The 22,450-nt window shown below is 38.3% G+C and overlaps 2 protein-coding genes across 4 annotated transcripts in view; both read left to right on the top strand.

The window, feature by feature from the left end:
* Window positions 1-22,450, top strand: part of ITGA8 (integrin subunit alpha 8) — a 361,437-nt gene that overhangs the window by 330,308 nt on the left and 8,679 nt on the right. The gene's annotated exons all lie outside the window — the stretch shown is intronic.
* On the top strand, window positions 29-20,958 carry CROT (carnitine O-octanoyltransferase). Of its 3 annotated transcripts, none has more exons than XM_051802563.1 (17): window positions 29-52; window positions 634-757; window positions 6,201-6,325; window positions 7,253-7,434; window positions 7,617-7,741; window positions 10,158-10,266; window positions 12,201-12,294; window positions 12,397-12,522; window positions 12,954-13,055; window positions 13,663-13,746; window positions 13,849-13,956; window positions 14,193-14,323; window positions 15,629-15,752; window positions 17,712-17,790; window positions 18,570-18,663; window positions 18,839-18,958; window positions 20,023-20,958. In XM_051802563.1, the coding sequence occupies exons 2-17, from the start codon at window positions 643-645 to the stop codon at window positions 20,141-20,143; spliced, it is 1,839 nt and encodes a 612-aa protein (XP_051658523.1). In that variant the 5' UTR covers window positions 29-52; window positions 634-642; the 3' UTR covers window positions 20,144-20,958. The 3 variants fall into 3 exon arrangements, with proteins under 3 accessions (XP_051658523.1, XP_051658525.1, XP_051658524.1); XM_051802565.1 differs by lacking the exon at window positions 29-52 and adding an exon at window positions 68-88; XM_051802564.1 differs by lacking the exon at window positions 29-52 and adding an exon at window positions 99-189.

The following is a 22,450-nucleotide window of genomic DNA, read 5'->3' as shown; positions in this document are numbered from 1 at the left end:
GAGAGCGGCGGGCTGGGCTGGGCGGGCCGGGCTGGCAGCGAGCCGGGCCGGGGTGAGTGGTGGCCTCAGCGGGCGTCTTTCCTCGGAGGTGTGCGGCCGCGGGGCAGAGGGGTGGGCTCGGCTCGGATCTCTCCTTACTCCCGGCCCCGTCCGCTCCGGGGCAGCTCCTGGGATCGGCCCTGAGCTGCTGTAAGCGGCGCAGCGGTGCCGCGAGCCCCGCGCCCTGCTCGGCCCGCCCCGGGGAGCGCGGGGTCGGGGGCACGGCCGGGGCCTCGGGGAGGGTCTGCGGGGGCGGCGAGCTGGGGCCGCCAGCCGGGCCGGGAGAGCGATTCCACCTTCCCCAGTTGTCCTCCGGTCTCGGGCGGGTGTCCCAGGGCTGACTGGCTTCTCCTCGGGAAAGAAAGCGACAGTCCTCGAGCTGGTTAATCGCGACATGCTGAGCATCAATAGCCGCCTGGGCATCGTTTCCCCCTGTTATGTGTGTGCCTCTCGTGGCTGCAAACCAACAAGAAGTCCTCGGTCCAGGCTTTGTCGAGGGGTGTTTCCTGATATGTCTTTTATCGTCTAAATGGCGGGAGGCCGGAGCGGGAGAGATTTGTCATCGAACTTTGATTCTGTTTGGTTTTGCCGCAGATCTGCATCATGGAAAAGCAAGTGCTTGAATCCACAGAGGAGCGGACGTTTCAGTACCAAGATTCTCTGCCATCCCTGCCAGTACCTCCTCTTGATGAATCTTTGAGTAAATACCTCGATGCAGGTAATGATTTAGTGTGGTAATGGTAGCGTGGCATGTGCTGTTTTAACCAGGCTGATCTGAAGATGTTTGCGAAGTGATTGTAGAGACAGCTTGTATCAGCTGGTGTAATTGGGGTGTGGGATACGCACAAGCTTAGAGTGCCAAAGGTCTTTTTCAGGTTCAAACCCAGAACTTAATTGTCCAGAGCAACCTGAGTAAAAGTTTTCATTTTATTCCTAATTACCTTTCTTCAAGGGAATTGGGCATGTGGGAAGGTTAGCTTTTTGGTTTGAGGGTGGATTTTTCGACTGTTTTTTCCAGCCGTATCAGCTGGTCTAATAAAAGATATTTCTCCGTCAACAAATTTTGTTTTGCATAACTGCTCGTTTATGACTGTGTTTGACCAGGATCTTTGTAAAAAACCAGTTGTTTCAAACTTTTCATACTTAACATCAGTGAGAAAGAAGAACATTTACTAAGTATACAGTAGTAGGAAAAGGCAATGGTGAGCATTTATTTGATAATTCAATTTGAATAATTTCTTCCTTGAAATGTTGACTAGTCTAATGACGATCACATAAAACTTTTGAAAAATACGTGAATGCACTTGTGTCTAGCTTTGTTTACAAAGCAGAGATGACTAGTTGGTTCTTTATTATCAGGTCTTCATATATTGGGATTGACAAAGATACATTATCTTGATACAGTATCTTGAGATTAATTTCTTATGTTTCTTCAATAATTTTCGGAATTCTGAGACATTGAGGTTTTTTCTGGAACATTTGCTTTGTGTCTTTACCATCTTAGATGTATTGGAGGAATACTAACAGAGTAAGACTTGGAGTTCTCTCCTTAGCAGGAGCAGACTACACCAAAACTTCCCTTTCCCAAAATAGAAATCCTGATGTTGACTCTGAGTTCCCATTTATTCTGAGTGTAGTGGAAGTGGCCCACTTCTTTAATGTTCATTACATCATTGCTTTTCAATGCAGAATGTTGAAATGGTGGTTTTAGAGCAAAAGAACTGTGTATGTATTCATGTCTGAAAAATACATTTTAATTTTGTTGGAGTACAGTTGTAGTAAAGTTGTGCTGTAATAGTAGTGAACCTGCGATAGCAAAATTCCTGTTTTGTTAGCTGAGCTGGCTCTCCAAGTTAATATACAACTCTCTCATGGAGTGATAAAGTCTTGACAGTGATTTGTTTGCTCTTGTTTTCTGATTATGATCTGTGTTTTCATAAATAACTTATCACATGTCCTTTTATTTTCATGCTGAAGTTAGTTGCTACTTACTATTGCTTGTACATAAATCATGCTATAACGTGAATCATTGTTGCTCTCCTTTAGGCTCACTGGCAGTAGGAGAAAAGTTAATCCAGTATTTGCTGTTCTGCCACAGTCTTCCCTTGTAGAAATCACTTAAAACCAAAGTGTGCAGTGCACAGTTCTAGACACTAGCTGTGTGGTTCTCATTGCTGAAGCTTGTTATTTGTTTTAGTCTTTGAAGGTGAGTGAAGGAACGGAGGTGCTTCTGAAGAACAATTCAAAACCTCCAAATGACTTGATAGAGGCTCTAAATCATTCCAGGAAAACTGTCTTTCATTGGAGGAGGACTCCAGGCACTTGTCTTTTTAAAGCCAGTCAACTGGAAAAGCTGTCTCAAAATATGCCTTATTTAAGGCTTTACAAGTAACTACCTCTTCTTTAATGAGTTAACCTTGTTTTGAAAGTAAGCCTTGAGAAGAGAAGGTGGCCATAGCCACGTTATTTAGCTTTCCAGTTCACCCCAGAGGTCAAGATTCATAAACTTGGACTCAACATGAGAGTATGAAAACCCAAAGTTCCAGCTTTCCAGAGGTTCCTTAACTATGCAACTGAAGGTGTCTTTCATGGGATACTTCTTGTTCATGGACAGAGCTGATGTCCTGTTCAGAAAGGAAGACAAGATCTGTGGGCTGGAGAAAGTGGCAAGAGAAGTTTGACTGAACTCTAGTGAGAAAGGGACTGAGTTCTGTTCCTTCCTAATAGTGCTGCTTCTGCATCTCATTAAATAGTTTTTCAAAGGAAAGAGGCCCTGTAGTCATAGGGTGGGAAGAGTTCATCTGGACTAGATTCCTGTTCAGAGCTTTTCCAGCTACAGCAGGTTGCTCTGGACTTGCTTAGCCAGATTTTGTTTATCTGCAAGGATGGAAATTCCACAGCCCCTGTTATGTAACCTGCTCTGGTGTTTGATCACCCTCACTATTCAGAGGAGGAAGGAGACACAAAAAAACAAACCAGAAACTTCACATTTTCCTTGTCAGAAATTTCCCATATTCCAACTGTATTCCATTTTCTGTTATACTATTTATCTGCATCTCTGAGAGGAGCTATGCTTTATCCTCACTATGCCTTTAAGTTCAGTTGAAGAGTACTGCAAGGTCTTTCCTTTGCATTCTCTTCATAAGCTGAACAAACTCAGTTCTCAGACCCATCTCATCATGTTCCAATCTAAGGATTCTAGGAATAGAGACCAGAACCTAGTGATTTTGCTTTTTTTTTCATTTTCTACGTGCATATTACTCTGTAATGACTTTATAACTTGAATAACAGAGGATAATCACTCTCTCTTTCAAATTGTATGTGTTAATAAGGTTACTCGCTGTGAAACCTGAGTGTTGGACTTCCCTCAGTCTGGGAAGGCTTTCAACTTCAGGTTTCCTGGGTGAAACTGTAATCTGCTATATGGTATAGGTGAATGGCTCTCTCACTTATTATTTCTTTCTTCATCTGTCTTCGTAACTGGTGGTGTGCAATTCAAGCTGCCTCTAGGTTAGGTCTAGATGTGTTAAGTCACTGCGTGAGTGTTCATAGCTGATCATCTGTGGTGAAGGTGTAAGGGGAATGCTGGTACCTTTCCAATCAGGATAGTCTTACAGCGGAACTTAAAGAGGTCCCAATGCAATTTAAACACAATCACTGTATGCTAATATTTGACAATGGATGTTCTGTCTTGCTGCCTAAGGTTGTCAGCATATATTTAAAACTACATTTGTTGGTGATATTTGGCCCTCTCCGTGTCTGTCCTATGGAATAGGAAAAATATTACTAGGATTTGCATTATACTGTTGTGGAGTACCATAAGGAGGCCAGGATGCACCTGAAAATGGATCCTTATCTTTCACGTCAGGACAGGTAATGCAAAATGCTGAAATGTGTTATATAATTAGGATAAAAATTGAATTATTTGGAAGAGGAGTGAGGAGGACTTAATCTTGGAGGAAGAGGATCAACACTGAACAGATTACACGTGAAAAACTACATGAGTCATGTTGGGATGTGCCCGTGAGTGCTGAGGGAGCTGGCCTTTGTCATTGGAAGGGCATTTCTGATAATCTTTGAAAGGTCATGGTGATCGCTGAAGGTTCCTGAAAAATGGAAGAAACCAGATGTTACTGCTGTCTTCAGGAAGGACAAGAAGAAAGATTTGGGTCACAACAGAATAATTAATCATGCTTCTATCCCTGGCAAATAATCATGGATACTATTTCTGATCATATGAAGGACAAGAAGGTGTCTGGGAGTGGGCATCACTGGTTTGTAAAGAGGAAATTGCACTTGACCAACTTGATAGCTTTTTATGATGAGGTGACTGTCTCGCTGGATGAAGGAAGAAGAGTGGATGTTGTTTATATTGATCTTAGCAAGGCTTTTGGCACATCAAAAACTTTTCTAAAAAATTCCTCATAGATGAACTAATAAAACATGAACTAGGTAGTGGACAGTCAGTTGGGCTGTCTCAGCTGCTGGGCTCAAAGGTTTGTGATCAGCAGCGCATATTCCAATGTAGGCCAGTCTCTGATGATGTACCCCAGGGGTCCAGTAATTTTTAATATGTTCATTAATGACCCGTGTTAATTAGTGTCCCGTGCATGATGGGACAGAGTGCACTCTGCATTTGGAGAAGATACAAAGCTGGAAGGAGTGGCTGATATGATGGTTGTACTGCCATCCAAGGGACCTTGACAGGTTGGAGGAACAGGCTGACAGGAGCCTCATGACATTCAACAAACAGGGAAATGCCAAGTCATTCACCCAAGGGGGAATAACTTGATGCGCCAGCACAAACTGGAACCGAGTGCATGGAAAGCAGCTTTGCAGAAAAACCCCTGGGATCCTGGTAGGCCTGAAGATGAACATGAACCAGCATGTGACCTTGCAGCAAGGCATGCCAGTAGTCTTCAGGGCTCTCTTAGGAAGAGCGTTGCCAGCAGGTACAGAGAAGTGATCCTTTCCCTCTGTTTGGTGCTGGGGAGGACGCATCTGAAGTTCTATGTCCGTTTCTGGATTCCCCAGTACAAGCAAGATATGGGTGTACTAAAAGGAGCCCAGAGAGGGGCCATGAGGGTGATTAAGGTCTTGGATTATCTGACATATAAGAAGAGACTGAGAAAGCTGGGATTGTTCAGATCTTTGTAATATGTGTGATTACTTGTGGAGGAATAAAGAAAGTGGAGCCAAACATCATAGTAAGAGATGATGGGCACAAACTGAAATACAGAAGATTCCTTTTAAACATAAGAAAACTCTTTTTATTGCAAGAGTGGTCAAGCAGTGGAACAGGTTGCTACTAGGGCAGTTGTAGAGTCTCTGTCCTTGGAGATATTTGAACCCAGCACAGCCCTGAGCAACCTGCTGTAGCTGACCCTGCTGAGATGAAGTGTTTGACTAGATGAACAGAAGATACTTTATACACCAGGTGAGTATAAGAAAAAAATGAGGTGTGCCTGTATGGAAGCTGACATCAGCAGTGCCTGTTACTGATTTCATGGTAAAAAGGCTTTAAGGAGGGTTTAGATTAAAATAATGACTAGTTTTGCAGATGTTTATGGAGAACTTTGGCCTTTGTGGCACACGATCTGAGAGAAATCCAAAAGGATTTAAAAATAAAAAAACTGGCTAGCAGTATCTGCATTTGATATCATTCAAAGGTGGGCATAACCCAGGGACAGTGAATGAGAATTAAGTTGCAAGGGCAAGTTGCTTGTAGACCATGGACTTGAAAATAAAGGCAAGCAGCTTATAGTTGGTGCAGTAGGGTGGCAGACATATGTGGCATAATGTGTTAATTTACAAAATTCCTACAAATTTAATTAGTTGGTGAGTTCTGTCACAGATGATGAGGTTGCAGAATTCTGTAGTATTTCCAGCTTATAAATATATTTGATTTAGTTATCTGTTAGGTATTTCAGGTTTTCAGCAATTGCTTTCATGTGCTAGCTTCTGTATTTATTTAAAAGTATATATTTATGTTTTATTAGAACACATTGATTTATTTAAATATTTTTAAAAGGTGTTCTCTCTTCAAGTACTTGTTTTAGAAAAATAAATTTTCATCCACTCCCTTGCCTGTGGATATCTGAATCTTGGAGTAAATCTCAGGATACAGTTGTCTTTAAAATAAAACTGTTTTCTTTTTGCAGTGAAACCATTTCTAAATCAAGAGGAATATCAAAGAACTGAGGATATAGTTAAAAAATTTGAAAATGGCATTGGGAAAGAGTTGCATCAGAAATTACTGGAAAGAGCTAAAATGAGAAGGAATTGGGTATGTGTTTAGATATATAAGAAATCTTAATTCAACTTATGGAAAGTTGGTTATTCAGAATATAATTCAAAGAGTCATTTCACTTTTTTAAATCTTAGGATCTTCCTTGTATCTACCACTTGGCCTGTGGATATGAAAGCATTTATTTTCACGTGTGACTTGGTTTTTTTCAAAACTGAGTAGCTAAGAGCTCACCAGCTGAAATTATAGTTACTTACCAGCTTTTGAATGCTTTGTCTATCAATCTCTCCTTCTATGACATCTGTCCCTGCTGTCTCCTCCTTAGCAAAAAAAAAAAAAAAAGGCAAACAAAAAACAAAAGAGAAGCCCAACAAAACAAAAACCTGGAATCTAGGGTTTGGTCTTTCTCTTTCACTCCCCAGAAGGAGGCTATGTGGTAGCATTTTAAAGTTGTGTTTCAACAGAGAAAGGAATATGAGGAAGGTCACTACCAAGTGGAATTCATGAGAACTTTGTAAATCTTAACATGACACATCAGAGTAGGGATTTTGAGATGATGACGAAAACTATACATTATAAACTCTGTCTCAGATCCCCTCTTAACACAAGTGTACTTTCCTTCCATTCTCCGTGGAGTAATCTCTGATATTTGCAGCAGCCACAGCTGACATCTGCAAGACTTTAAGATGATGAATATCAGGGAAGAAATGTTCATGATAATTTGCAGTTTAATATTCTTAAACAGTATTGAATTTTATTTCAAGCTTGAAAATAGAAGAGCTAAATGTGTTGTTACCTTCAGCAGTTAGTTTTGAACCACTGTCCTGCCTTGTGTTATGTAGGAACTACTATTCAAAGTACTAAAAAAAAAAGGAAAAAGTGCAGGCAATTGAACACTTAGGTGATTATTAAAGAATTAATGACTAAAAATTAATTAGTTCTGATGCTAAACATTTTTCATTTCAGCTGGAGGACTGGTGGCTGAATGTGGCTTATCTTGATCTTCGCATCTCAACACAAATACACTGTAATATGGGAGGCCCTGGTCCCTATATTGAACACTGCTGGCCACCAAAAGAGGGCACTCAGATAGAAAGAGCATGTGTAAATATATGGCACACCCTGAAATACTGGGATCTGTTACGAGCGTAAGACTTCACGAAAAAATAATTAATCCTAAATATGAATGATCTATGTATGCTTTAGTTCAAATATATGTTTATGTTCATTGATATGCATTCTTTGCAGTAAAAGACAGGTTTGTCTAACTTTCATTTAGTTCCATCATTATAATTTCTCATATTTAATTTTGGTGTATTTGTTACTACAGAGAGAAGGTGACCATAGAGAGATCTGGGAATACTGTTCTGGACATGAACCAATTTCGAATGCTCTTCTGCACTTGCAAAATTCCTGGAGTTACCAGAGACTCGATCGGCACTTATTTTAAAACTGGTAAACAAATGAAAATTGGGGGTTAATACAAGCAAATGATTTTTATTAATGGGCCAATGGAGTGCTCACTTTAACCATAAAATACTTGCTTCCTCAAGCACTAGGTCAGATACTAGTTGTTGAGTGCTTATATAAGAAAGCAAAGAAGACATCTCACCTACAAGTGCCCTTTTTGGTCCAGTATTTAGTCCTTACTAAATAAGAGTAAAAAAAAACTCTACTTCAAAATGTATGGTACCAGTCTGATGCCTATAATAAGTGTGCCAGCATTAAGAATTGAAAAAAGACAAATTCTGTGTGTTATAACTGTGTATGGATTCCATGTATTATATGGACAGAATTTCAACATCATTAATAATTGCATGTTTTTGCACATTTGAGAAGGTATTTCTCAAGTGTATTCCCATATATTCTGTTGGGATAATTCTTGCTTATTTTTTATCATTGTGCTCTTTCTTGGCTTGGTCAGCTGCTTCTACTGTCAGCCTTGAAAGTACTTCATAGAGCTCCATAAAGGCAGTGTCTTAAACTTCCGACAGTTTTCTAGGGTTCAGGATCAAGAGCTAGAGTGTAATGTTCTTATTCATCCTCCATTTCCAAGTACTGTAGCATTAGTAATCAGCAAACTGAAATCATAACAGCCCTTCCACACACATTCTGATGCATCCAGGGTTGTTCAGCAGTGTCGCTCTAGATGTCGTGGACTCAGGAATTCAAGAAGAAAGTATTGCCTTGCTCCATAGAAAATATCCAAGTAAATCTCCATACCACATGAGATGATGGGAAAATGCAAAGTTGAAGTCAGTTTTCAAGGGGGTTTTTTTGGCTTTTTTTTTTTAGCATTACAGTTGAAGAGTCAATTCAAGTACTAAAACTTAGAAGAAACATTCAAATGGTGGGAAGTCAGTGTTCTGTTATGATCACACTTAATAAACAAAGGTGGAGAGGCAGTTTATGTAATTCCTCTCCCTATTCTACCTTAAAATATTGCAAGAACATCATTAAACAACAATCTTGCTTATGTAATTTTTCATGTCATACACAGCAAGTGATATCCATTTCCATGTAGATTGTCTGCCTCCAGGTGAAATATTTGGTCCAGTTAGTTGTCTTGTTTCTCTGTGGTTCATGGAGAAATACGGATACCTCCAGTGAAGGATTTGGGCCATTAAAATACACAAGTATGTAAGATAGGTACTGTCTAAGGTAGAAGGAATTGCCATCTGGAAAGGAGTCTGTTTTTCTCCATTGGCCATAGGGGGAACTGACATGGTCTAAACACTTGAAGTAGTATTTAGATTGCAGAGTAGAGCACCTAAAATTTGTCAGGTAATGTCAACTTGGAGTTAAAAACTGTACTAAAAGCCGAGGGAGCTGTTTGGTTCAGCCTGTAGCAGACATCTCCATGTGAACAGGTGAGGAGCTCATTAAATGTTATTGAGTGTATTGGGTAGATTTCGACCACTGTATGACACTGTAGTGACGTATCAGACACGTAATTCTAGGTATGGTAACTTCCAAACTTAATTCTGCCCTTTCCTGTAGACAGCTAAGGTTAGGAGAATGCTACCTAAAGTAATTGAATTGGATGTCATCTCTTCTGATTTTTGCTGTTACAAATTAATTTCATGATCTATGAAGATGAGGTCTAAATGGAATGACAGATTCCTCACTCTAGATAGAATGTCTTTAAGCAGGTAAATGTTAAATTGTGTTGTTTGATTTAGAAAGTAGGACCATAAAGGTAGATATAACAGCCATATAGATAAGGTTAGGATGCTCATTCAGTTCCATAGCACCTAGGTCGTGTCTTCTCCAGCTTTAGTCTAATTTCTGGGTAGATGGGTTTGGTAGGGCAATGCTGGATAAATATACCTGGCCTGGAGCGGGCCAGTACCATCTGTGTTTATGTATAGTGGCCACACTGGTGTGTCAGTGCTCCCCTCTTACAGATATGCCTGTGCTGGTCAGGTGTGATTGACATGGCAGTGCATCACGAGATGCATAACCAAAACTAGCAGCAGACTTGTTCAACAAACACCACTCATTCAAGCGAGAAATATTGCTAGATCAACTTTTCAGCAGGGAACACTCATTTCAGCAGAGGAGGTTCCTGCAAGATAGCCAAATAAATGACACTTACTAGTAGGTAATGGCAATGACTTGAAGTAGTTTATAACAATGAAAGTTATGTATGACTTCTGTTGGTTTTTAAAATGTCATCAAATTTGCAGTAAGATCATGCAGTTGGACTTAAAAAGTTACTCTTTTTTTAATCTTTCCTGTTTTTAACTGTATGAAGTCTGCCACATTTTGAACAAAAAAGGGTTTGTAGGACTTGCTGAGTTTTTCCTGTATCTGTCACTCACTTTATCCCCAAGGTTGGATTTTTATTTATTCTTATTTTTCATTTCAGAGGCTGAAGGTGAATGCCCATCTCACTTAATAGTTCTGTGTCGAGGTCGAGTGTTTGCATTTGATGCTATACATGAAGGCAGTATGGTGACTCCTCCAGAGATATTCAGGTTTTCAAAATACTTGTCTTAAATGAGCTGTCCTATTTAAGCTACGTACCAAGGAGGCTTTCTTTTTTCTATGTCCAGAGAATTAGGTTTGAGAGAGGCTGCAGCTTCTCCTCTAGCTGAAGGTTCAGATTTGACTAAATTCTTGTTTATTGAATGGCAGCTTCTTTCTGTAGAACATAATTATTATGTACTGCTGTACTATACCCATACAGCATCATACAAAAGGCTGAAATAAGATACTTTAGTAGAAAATATCCATTATATATGAAGCTTCTTTACATGGAAATATTAGGATTATAAGTATCATCATTCCTTTCAGGAATGATCCGCATAGATAATTGTCTCATTGCTACTTAATCATTATCAAAGATGAAACACCACTGTCATGTTGATTTAAATCTAATACACTTGTGGTCAATTTTCTCAAGAGTAGAGAGGCTGGAATTTCTGTTGGTGAGTGCAGCAGAGTCCAAACCTGTAGCATGCACTGATTGGCTTCCCGCAGCTACAGGGCAGTACAGCAGCATTTCAGTTACAGTTCTTTTCTTTGCCCCAGGCCTGTGACAACCAGCCATGTTTGTGGCTCTTCGTGTTCCTGAGCTGCTGCAAAGGAACAGAGAGAAAGAATTTGGTTCTTCAAATACTAAATTTCAACAGTAGTGTAACAGGCAACGTTTAAAGCTTTTCTGTGCTGTATCTCCTGTGTCCCGGTAGCATGTTCAGGTGCTAGCTTTTGAATTGTCAGTGCAGTTGTGGCCACAAAGTTTCCCTGTTGGTCTACCTCTGATGTCACATGCAGAAGTAGTTTCAGCATAAGTCTCTTGTGATCAATTTGGGATCTATATGCATGTACTAACTAAGAAAGGGTTGTTAATCTTATCTAGGAATAACTTACTACATTTGTCAAAGTGCTGCTTATAGAGCACAACAGAAGGCTTGTAATTAAAACTGGCAAAAAGTGTACAACCAAATTCCTCAGGCAAGACAAAAATTAGTTAAACTAAAAATCACTTTTTAAAAAAGTCTGGTACTTTAATATGTAATATTTTAATGTACATATTTCTGGTTTTTGTAGCTGTACCTGTTAAGCAGGTAACAAATAAATGAACACCTGGAATACAGACAAAACCCTCAGTAGCATTAGCTACTGTATATTGGAAGACCAGGTTGGGTTGGGTTTGGTTTGGTGGGGGTTTTTTTTGGGTTTTCTTTTATAACCACATAATGGGTGCCTTATATTTTTGATAACTATGTAACTAATGATCAGTAGTGAAGTTTAATGGGCAAGAGTGCCAGAACAAAGCACAAGCCAGGATTGAGTGCCTGTAATTTTTCGGAGTTTCTTTAACACTAGAACAGCATGTGAAAAACTGAATTTGCAAACTTAAAATTACCTCTCTGCTAATAGTTCTTCTAAAGGAAAATGCAAGGAAAAGGTAGGAGGAGAATTACTCTCATGTAATTCAGACTCCACCTTTAGGATATACTAAAGCTAGTGTTCTGCTTTAAATTTCAGGGTTTATCTTGAGTGGAATGTTTGTCCTGTATCTGATTCATTGCTATAAATCTGCAAAGCCTGCAGTATTTCAGATGTCTGCACTCCACGAAGTCTGATCTACGCTGTTGAAGTCTTAAGTCTAGTTTTAAATGAAGTGCATAATAATGCTTTGGGATCATGATTGTTTATATATAAGTTTGCACCGGGCTCGTAGCTGCAGTTTGAATTAACCATTAGTGTCTAAAAACAGAGCAGTTCTTCAGTTGTCCTTAGAGTGTGAGGGAAATGATTCATGCTTCCTGAAAATTCACATTGGCTTGTGAAGGTGGAACCAAAACTCCAGCTTTGCAAAAAAAAAAAGAAAGGAAAAAAAGGTGACTTTTGTTTTCTCTCAGTCTGTTCTTTGTTAACTTCAGGTTTTGAAATCTTCTTACAGGCAACTTACATATATTCAGAAAAGATGCCATAGTGAGCCAGATGGACCAGGACTGGCAGCCCTAACAAGCAATGAAAGGACAAAATGGGCAGAGGTAGGAATACTTCAATAGTTGGTTCCTGAGGTATCAGGAAAAAGCCTTGTGATCACTGGAAATACATTATTTGACTTAGCTTTGTCTTTTTATGCTTTCTAGTTACGGGAGTATTTGATTGATCTTGATCCAAAGAACTTAACTCTTCTGGAAAAAATTCAGAGAAGTTTGTTTGTGGTCTGCCTTGATGATTCTAGTCCCCATGCAACTCCTGAGGACTATACTGAGGTAGATAAGGATTTTTGATAATTTATAACTGGTCATCTTCTCATCAAAATTTCTTCTTCCTATATACAGTAGATTTTTGCTCTTTCATAACAGAAAATGAAGCAGATAAATATGCAAATAATACTTCTTTTTGATCCATAGGAAAACTTAATAGTTTGAATTCTTAGGACATTAGAAGGGGGAATGGCTGAAATCTACCTTCATAACCTTTTAACCACCTGTCCTCCAGGGTTTTCAGAAACATAGTCATCAACTTTTTATCACACTTCTAATTAAAACTTGAGCTTATAATCATATTTCACTTGAACTGGATGAAAATGTCTTGTCTACAGGGAGATCTCAACCTCTTAATGTAGACTAAGTTTAGCTGACAGAGGTTGGCAGTGTACTCAGTGTTTTTTAAACCTCACAGCATGTAACCTTTGCTTTAGCTTACAAGGCTGGGACTAACAGGTGATCCAACTGTACGCTGGGGAGATAAATCCTACAATAGCATATTCTTTTCCAATGGAACCTGCAGCGCGTTCTGTGATGTAAGTTGAAATTTTTTCCATCTTATAAACCCTTTGAGTATTTGTTTACTGAATTTCCCCTTTCAGAGTATTATTTTAAATGCTTAATGTGTTCTCTCTAGTATAGCCTTGTTTAGCAGGCACCTTGTCTGACGACTTTCCATAAGCAGTCTGCTTTCTCAGTGTTTGATATTATACCATACTTGAATTACGAACATGAGATCTGAAATAATTTCTTAGAGTATTTAATGACGGAGTTCCAAAATAAAAAAAAACACAGTGCACAAGAAGGCTACTCTTCGTATGATGCATCTATTTGAACAGCTGTGTTTTTTAAACTCCTGGTTTTTCGGACTCATTATTGCATGACCAGAAGGGCTTACATCTTGCCTGAAATCTGCCTTTCCACAGCAGCAGTACATTGTGCCTCCCTGTCCAGCTGCAGAGCAGTCAAAACAGTGGGTGGATTTAAAGCAGTTTTCTGTTTATTGTAGAACTAGGAAAACAAGTCCAACCCTGTGCAGTAAAGCTGTTGATCTGCAGGTAAAAGAGTGGGGTAGGTAAAAACACAATTTGATCATCTTGCAGTCATGCAAATAATGTGATATCTTGTCTTCTCTGATTTTAGCATTCTCCTTTTGATGCCATGGCTTTAATTACCATGTTAGCTTATGCCGAAAAGAAGATTATTGAAAATGAGGGAAAATGGAAGGTATCTATCCTTTATAAACTTTCAAGTTTATAGTTAACATGTATTTTCTTATGGATAATATATTCTGTTTTCCCTTTTTTCTTTCTGTCTTCATCTTCCCAGGGATCAGATAATGTGAGGGATATTCCATGGCCAGAGGAACTTGTATTCACAGTGGATCCAAAAATTATAAATGAAATTGGACGTACTAAAGAACTGTACTACAAGCAGGTGGAATTTCTTGATGCTTCTATTAGTTGGTTTTTTTCATTCTATTTACATGTTTTTAGTTGGTCTTTCTCCGTGCTGGAGAAGACGAATAAATATGTTATTGATGAATTGATGAATCGAGGAACTTAACAGGTGGTTAAATTTGTTGCATTGTTGGTTTATGTGACTGTCTTTTGAAGTGGATCAAGTTGTGATATTTCTTGACTTCTGTGGTTTTTTTTCCTTTGGTATGACAGGTATCTGACTTGCAGCTGGTGTCTTATGCCTTCACATCCTTCGGCAAAGCATTGCTTAGGAAGAAGAAACTTCATCCTGATACATTTGTGCAGCTTGCCCTTCAGCTTGCTTATTACAAATGCCACGGACGGTAAGAAAACATCAGATTAGGAATAAAAAAACTAGTTTCTTGAGTAAAGAGGTGCAGTGGCTTTGCTGTGTTAGTGTGTAATTTGCTATGGTGATGTAAAAATGAAGAACTAAGGGTTTTTTGAAGTAACAGTTGCATAAGACCATACTTGCTTCAGAATTTTGCCCTTGTGACCATAGGGATAACGTGTGTACATATTGTGGAATGGATGGCAGAACACAGTCCACAAAAAGGTGAATTTTAGCTGTACAGGGGAAATATTTGGGTAAACACCAAATGCTTAATGGGTCAGGACTCTCTACTGTCGAATAGTTGGTCAAATAGAGAAGAAAGCTTTATCTGTAGCAAGTGACAGCCATCAGTAAAATGTTTAGTCTTCCAAGCCTGTAAAAGGCCTCACAAACCTCAGTGTCTCACTGTCTTTAGCAGCATTGGTTGTTAAGGTTTGAGCAGAATCATAGAGATAGAGAACCTCCAAATACCTGCCTTTACATTTTTGGATGTGGCATTTTATTTTGTATTATTGATCAGAGGCATCATTCTTCCTGGTATTGGTGTTCCCAAATTTCTATTTACTAACTAGCACCTATTATGGCTTGAATAAGTCATTACTGACCTGGCGAGTATTGCGTGCTTCAGAAGGAAAGTTTCATCATAGGAGTGTGATGCTTAGTCACTGGTGATGTGATCACATTGTAACAAAGGCTGGTAGATCTCTGTTTACTGAACATTAGGATAAATTGTCTGACTGAAACAGCCTGTTTGGTCTGTTGTGAACATACAAGTATGTTTCACGGAAGTTGTATTTTAAATGGTAGACTGTCACAGAGCTGGACATGCTCCAGGTAAAAACTGGATGGGTGTCAGTATGCAGCAGACAAGGTTTTGAGCCTTTTCCCTCTAAATACATTGAGACACATGGCTTATTTTAAATGTGTCACTTAATTTTTGAGGGTTTGGGTGGTGTAGGTGGTTTCTTCAGTGGAAATATACGGTGAAACTGAAGTTTGGGTAATTTCAGCCTGTTTTTGCTAGAGCCTGGTAGATCTGTAGTCTGCAGAAAATAGCCATGAAAACACAGTCTTTTCAAGGTATGATTATAGTACTGGCACTTTTTTCAGTCATCTGTCTCATGAGAGTGCATAGAGTTCCTTTGTGGCTCTTTTTTGGACGCATAACTTAAAGAAAATTAGTGGGTTTCTGGTGCTCGTAACTGAGCTAAATGTGTAAGATCTTTGGCAGGACTTTTTGAGCGAATAGTTTTGTTAAGGTAATGAGTTACTCTTCCCTAATTTTTGTTCTTAGTCCGGGCTGCTGTTATGAAACTGCCATGACCAGGCGTTTCTATCATGGCCGCACAGAGACCATAAGACCGTGTACTATGGAAGCAGTGGAATGGTGCAAGTCCATGCTGGATCCTTCTGACAGTGTAAATACTGAAATCCTGCTTTAATCATCATGTATTTAGAAGGCCTGTCATTTGAACTGCTTAAAACGTGCTCTTGTGTTGTGTCATTGATGGGAGTTGGCATCTTTCCAGTGAGACAGATTTCAAATGTTGAGTTGCTTAAACTCTAGTTCTGGTCATTGTGGCTGAGGTGTGCTGTCATGTATGGGCTTGTTTGTTTTTCTATCCTATTTGACTTTTGGTTTCAAGAATGTAACTGTCTTGAGTTACATTCACACTGATATTTTTTCATACCTCAAAAAGTTACTGGGTTGGATCTGAAGTATTCTGCTGTGGTTATGTTTTTTTAATTTCCAAGTGAAATCAGGAAATGTTTATCTAATATTTGCATCAGAGAGCAAAACTGAAATCTGTTTGTGTCCTAGTGGCAACAGGAATGTATTCCAGAGTGTCTCTGAATAGCTGAACCAGAGACCTTTTCTTTTCCCAGCAACTGCCCTCTGGTACTTGGCTGGCAAAGCATGTCATGCATTTCTTTCCCAGTGAGAGCTGTACTAAAGCTCTTTTTGTTCTCCTCCCTGCACATTTCTCAGAGCCTGAGAAATTAAGCAAGGAGAAGATTTTTGAAACAAAGGTCTATGTGTCTTTAGAAAATTCAAAGGGTGTATATTATTAATGCATCTGAAAAACATACAGGAATATGGCTGTCAGAAAGTATGTGTGATTGATAATTCTAGCCTTCAAGAGAACTTTTTCCTGGTCTTCACTGACTTCTTTTGGCATGTGCTGCAGCTTTAAAACTCAGTTTTCTTTCCAAATCTGCTTTCCTGTTATTTCCCTGCTCTTCATTTACCTTCTAACCATTTATCAGGCTTCCAACACTAATGGTAGCCTTTTTCTCTTTGCAATATTAAATAACATCTCCAGATATTGCCCTGTTGTTTTTTTTAATGCTGAGCTCCTGGGGCTTAAAAACTGTGTTCAGTAGTATTGAAATTAACATGCTTAAAAGTCTGCCTTTAGGTACATTTTAGTACCTTAAAGTTATATACTTTGGAAAAAACACTTTTATCTCAAATTTTCTTTTGCTCCTTGTGAGCTTAGTAGCTTGATTTTTATTCAAATTGAGTGGCTGCTGCTCTTATTTCACATTCTGTTTTGCAACCTCTCGTGTAATGAATAAAAGGACAGAGAGTGCTTCTTAAGTAGTTAAAGAACTAGCAAGATCTAAGATCTTGGAAGTCAAGATCTTGAGTGTCCAGAACTGTTTCTCCTTTATAAAAAACATACTATTTATATTCTCTCTGATTCTAACACATAAGTTTCAATATAAAACTGAATAAAAATAACGTTGGGCAGAACTGACAATTAGCAGAGAAAATTTGGGAATGCAGTTGGCATCTGTATATATTAGTTAGAGTCTTGTTTTGTTTTCCGCTTTTGTGTTTTTCATTTTTTTCTTTCCTTTTTTTGTCATGAAAAGTAATAGAATACAATATTTCTATTGGAAGGGGCCTACAATGATCATGTAGTCCAACTGCTTTGTCTGATTCAAGGCATGATGATCATGTAAGTGCAACCACACCTGGTAAAAGCTAGTGTCCTTCTGACTAAAGGGCATTATAGAAAATTTTGGGGTTTGATTACTTTAGTTCACAGTGGTTACTTTTCATTGTTTCAGATTTTTGGGAAAGGAGCATGAGGTTTAGAGTATTGTTCAGTGCACAGGTGATCTGAGTAACAGAACAGAGATACAGGAAGCAAATGAGCACATTCTTCTGAAAAAGGAATTTGGATTTAGGAGAAGGAGTTTGAGAGAGCTTCTAATGTACCTTTAAAGTTCTTCCATTTTCTTCTATCTAAAATTGTTAGAAACTGTGAAAGGGAAAACTTGCTGATCTGTGATTCCTAATGTGTTACTCATTTACATTTTTTTTCTTTTTTCTTAAGTTTTGTTCTCTCTCCCCCTACTTTACACAGACTTATCAACGACTACAGCTGATGCATAAGGCATTTGCAAAGCACAATAAAATGAGGAAAGAATGTGAGAATGGAAGAGGTACTCTGGCATCAAAACTTTTTTTTGTTTTTTTTTTTCTTGTGGTGAAAAGGGAATATTGTTGTATGCTAATACATTTTCTCTGTCTTATTTTCCACCTGAGTAAGAACTATCCCTTAACATTTTACACTTTAATTTTGAGAAGAACTAAAATCTAGTCCTCAGACCTTTCCTTGTACCCCAAAGATATGTTCACTTTGAAAGTTTTTCTGCCTAGCTAAACATTATTTTGGAATACCTTCCAGTCAAATATATGCCTGTCTGGAAAATGAAAAATGTGCTCTTCTAAGGCAGAGGAGAGATTTGGGTGAGGTTCTAACCCGTCTGTGATAGTGCAGTACATTATTTTATGAATGAGTCTCTGGGAAATTATCACCTGATGAACTTCGTACTCTCTCCATTCTACATGGTGTGTTATCTAGGCAGTTCTGGCCCTGAAAGCCTTTTTGCCTTGTTCACATAATTGCTAGTGGGCCACTTTCACTCCTTGGCTCAAGTGGGAGTTTTCTTGTGTTTTGTTTTCCACAGGAACTGTGCTGGGTTTCTGTTACTTAGATAATTTGCTTTTGTGCTCAGTGCTGCAAGCTGAAAGTGATGACGGCCTCTTAGATCAAACATGTGGGAAATGTTTTTGGATGCTACAATACTACTTTGTTAGCAGACTGTGTTGTTTATCTGTCCTTCAGCTGTTACTTGAGCTCCTAGCTATGCAGACCAGAAGAAGCGGAAAAATGGGAAACGCTGCTGTTAATGATTTTGTATTTGCATTTATTTGACAGGCTTTGATCGTCATCTTCTGGGTCTCCTGCTCATAGCACAGGAGCAAGGACTGCCAGTGCCAGAACTGTATGGGGATAAGGCCTTCACAGCTAGGTAATTGATATTCTTGTCCTGTGGGGAGTTGTATCCCTTGATACCAAGGCCTTTGTCGCATGGACCTTATATGTGCTGATTTCTTAATCTCTAGGATAAAATAACTATTTTATTAAACTCACTTTGTTTTAAATTACTTTTAAAAGTGCTGCTTTTGTTTTGTGTTGTTTTACAGTGGAGGAGGTGGGAATTTTGTCCTTTCAACTAGTCTGACTGGCTACACTAGGTTTAGTGGGTCTGCACTCCCTATGGTACAACATGGCTATGGCTTTTTTTATTCAATCAGAGATGACAGGTAAGGTTATAATTTCATTTTAGGTATGGCTCTGCCTTTACCACAGAGGGAGAGGTGGCTAACAATTAGAATGAGAAAAGGAAAAGACAGAAGAAATGTGGCTGAACGTGTCAGGAGAGGTTGAGAAGTGAGGTACATGAAATAGAGACACTGATGTTCTGGGAAAGCATATGTGTGAGGCAGGATGAATGGTTGAGGTGAAGTGAGCACCAAGATACTGACAATGAGCAGAAAGTAAAGGATGGGGAAGGTGAAAGAAGGCAGTAATAAAAAAAGTTAACTTACTTTAAAATAGGCTGTCATTTTAGAGATCATTTGTAACATGCAGAGGTGTTTTTTGAAAAGTTTTTTAACTGAGCTAGAGCAGATAAAAGTACAGATGAGCACACTGCCCATCGTTCATGGAGTGACACACACAACTGAAACCAGACCTTTTTTGAGTAACAATAAGAGGCTAAAACATTTGGTTTCACTTCTGAAGTCGTAAGATTTGAAAAGATTCAACTTTGGCTTATTGGTCTTACGGACAAAAATTATTGCTTTTTTATGACATCTAAAAATACTTCAACTAGAATGTGTAGAGATAAGTTACTGGTTTATGACTTAGGTGTAATTCAAATGACTTCTTCCTAAAGCTAAATATAGATTGCGTGCACATTTGAATCAGTTTGAGTATACAAACCATTTATACTTTGATCTATGGCTCTCTTAAAATAATTGGAACTAGATAAAGATTTATCTTTCATTAGGTAAATAGAAAAAAAAGTACTTAAAACCTTAAACTAGTTGCAGAAGAAGAATTATAATTTACAGCATTTTCAAATATAAGCAGAAAAGTAGTGTCACTGCATATGTAGTAACGGGTATTTAAATCAAAGTACCTGGTTTCAAGATCTGTCATCATTATTGCTTACTGAAGGCACTAGTGATCTGAGTCTTTTATTAATGTTGAGACAGTATGTTCATGTGACAATTTTTACTTCAGAATTTGTGTTCCTTTGTGTGACTTCATCCTAGACCATGACAATTAAGTGTGGTAACCTCATTGTTTTCTATATTGATAGGATCGTTGCAACCTGTTCTTCTTGGAAATCATGTCCAGAGACTGATGCAGAAGTGCTGTGTAGAACTATGTTCCAGTGTTTTCATGACATGCTACAGTTAACAGTTACAGCTCAACTGTAAGCTTGATAATGATGTAAAAGGCTTTGCAAGGTCACGAGTTATAGGTAGTAATTAAAAATGAAATGCTACTCGAGAGTACTGTTAAATTCAAGACATTTAATGATCTATGTGAAGTCTACCTACTTTTATGTGATTTACTGTGGTAACAGTACCCCTTGAAGAGTAATGTAGCCATTTGCAGCAGCAATGCAAGCAGTAGTACCTTATCTGTGTAGAACTATGCAATATTAAAATATGCCTCAACAATGCAAATGTACTTCGAGACAAGATGTTGGAGTGGAGAACTGATGGGAGACTTGTATTTATGATCTCAGTAGTAGCATGTAGAAATGTAGAATAGTTTGTAGTCTACTGATATTGTTTTTGCCAGTGGAGCACTTAACTGTGTACTTAAGAGTAACCACACTACCCTCTTAGGTGATTATGCTTCCTGTTCACAGTGGTTTGTGAAACAGAAGGGCTACCTTTATTAGGTTATATGGTATAAGTTATCTTTCATTTTTGCTATCAGGATTATACCAAATAAATCTTGCATCCATTAATGGGGATGTTCCCACTACATTTGTAGTATGAGAACACTACAATCTGAAGTATTTTGAAAAAGAATTACTCAATAAAGAAGAAAGCAGCATGGGTTTCAAATTTCTTAGTTTTCATCTTCTAGTGAACTGTGAATATCTGCTGCTTTACACTAATAGTACACAATAAAAATAAGCACTGAATTGTTTGATATGGTTCTCAGGATTTTAATACTTGATTCCTCTGAGCAGCTTTGTATTTTCCTATCATAGAAATAAAATTCTTCCAAAAATCAACTTTGTATTAATTGATTTATGGCTGGACTGTTTATGTGTAGCAACACTGTGTGAGAGAGATGATCTTGGGAACAGGTGAACTTGAAATTAGGATTCTAAAGTACCCATTGTATTTTCTCTAGCTTGTAGAGTTTGAGAGAGATCTTATTATTTGTTTTACAGAAACAGCTTCATTCTTAACTAACATGGAGCCAGTTTCTGTGCCCTCTGAAAGCACTGTTGCATATTTATTGTCCACAGTAGCGAGAACAGTTTCCCTTTTTATTTCCTCCCTCAAAGCCTGATACTCCTCTACAAGCCAGGGTGTTACACTGTATCTTGTTACCTCAAAAAAATGGTGTCCTCATTTCAGCCTTTGTCTTCCCTGCCTTTACTGGGCTCCTTGTATGTTCTCTCTCAGTTAAATATGACAACCATTCATTGTTTAATGTTTTATTTGAGATCTTCCAAAAGTCATGCAGAAAAAGAATCCACTCCTGTTCAGCAGTGCTTATAATAACTCTCCCTCTTTTTTGGACATAAATGACTTTCTGAAATCTCTCAATTAGTGAAGCCTGTGTCTTCATTATGCTGTGACTTCTGTGAGATAGATTAGGATTTTGGGTCAAGACAGGCCTGCTGATTTTTATTCTCTATTTTAATAAGTTCTGTTTGACAGTTTATCTTTTACCCCTCAGCTGCATTAGTAAACCTGGTTGCAGCTGCAATAAGGACAGTTTGCTTTGAACATACAATTTGTATTGACTTCACCTCATACATTCATTAAAATTATTTTCAAAATCATAATACAGTTGCAATTCAAATTTTCACCTGACACACGAGGAAAATCTTCAAGAACTTTTGAATTTCTACAAAGCAGAAATTATTTCTACAGAACAAATCTTTGTGCTTTATCTATATTGAACCAAATCAAAAGACAATTCATGAGGTTTCATGTGATCTGCAATAATACTTGATAAAAGAGCAGAGTGAACAAATACATAAGCTGCTCTGCAGGTCCACCCTTCTGGATCTTGCCTCAGGAAAATCCCACTGATTTTTATAGGGATGTTACCTAAACATACAGGTAAAAACTGCCTTCGGTTTGTAAAACAATAGATTCCCTCAGAAGAAAGTGCTGTGATTATAATGATTATAAGAATTATTAAAGCCTCCATTTCAAGAATTACAGCAACCCTTTACAAAATCATGGAGACTTCAGGGGAAAACAGGTAATTTAGAACATTACCTTAGAATGATATTTAAAATGTCAAGAACATTAGCTTGAAGGGAAAGATAATATATATTTTTTATGTCAAAGCTGAGTTTAGAATGGAAGATTTTATTGTGCACTGACAGAGATAATTTGTCACTCAGTTTATTGGTGTTAATTTATGTTCATTTTTAAAAAGAATGTTTCAATATATATATTTTTAAGAAGCATTCTTAAACCTGTGTCATGCTTGCCAACTTTGTCCATACCTAAGCTCATTTTTTTTCCCTGAGTCAAAGT

The sequence above is a fragment of the Manacus candei genome, unplaced genomic scaffold (assembly GCF_025592945.1).
Source record: "Manacus candei isolate 608988 ecotype Guabito, Panama unplaced genomic scaffold, ASM2559294v1 h1tg000056l, whole genome shotgun sequence".
Classification (NCBI taxonomy): domain Eukaryota; kingdom Metazoa; phylum Chordata; class Aves; order Passeriformes; family Pipridae; genus Manacus; species Manacus candei.
Note: the sequence above shows the minus strand (reverse complement) of the source record. Positions and strands in the feature narration are given on the sequence as shown.

Coding starts and splice junctions, on each gene's coding strand:
- CROT (XM_051802563.1), top strand. CDS start 643: ATGGAAAAGCAAGTGCTTGAATCCACAGAGGAGCGGACGTTTCAGTAC. Junction 758..6,200: donor GAGTAAATACCTCGATGCAG/GTAATGATTTAG, acceptor TTCTTTTTGCAG/TGAAACCATTTCTAAATCAA. Junction 15,753..17,711: donor TGCTGGATCCTTCTGACAGT/GTAAATACTGAA, acceptor TACTTTACACAG/ACTTATCAACGACTACAGCT.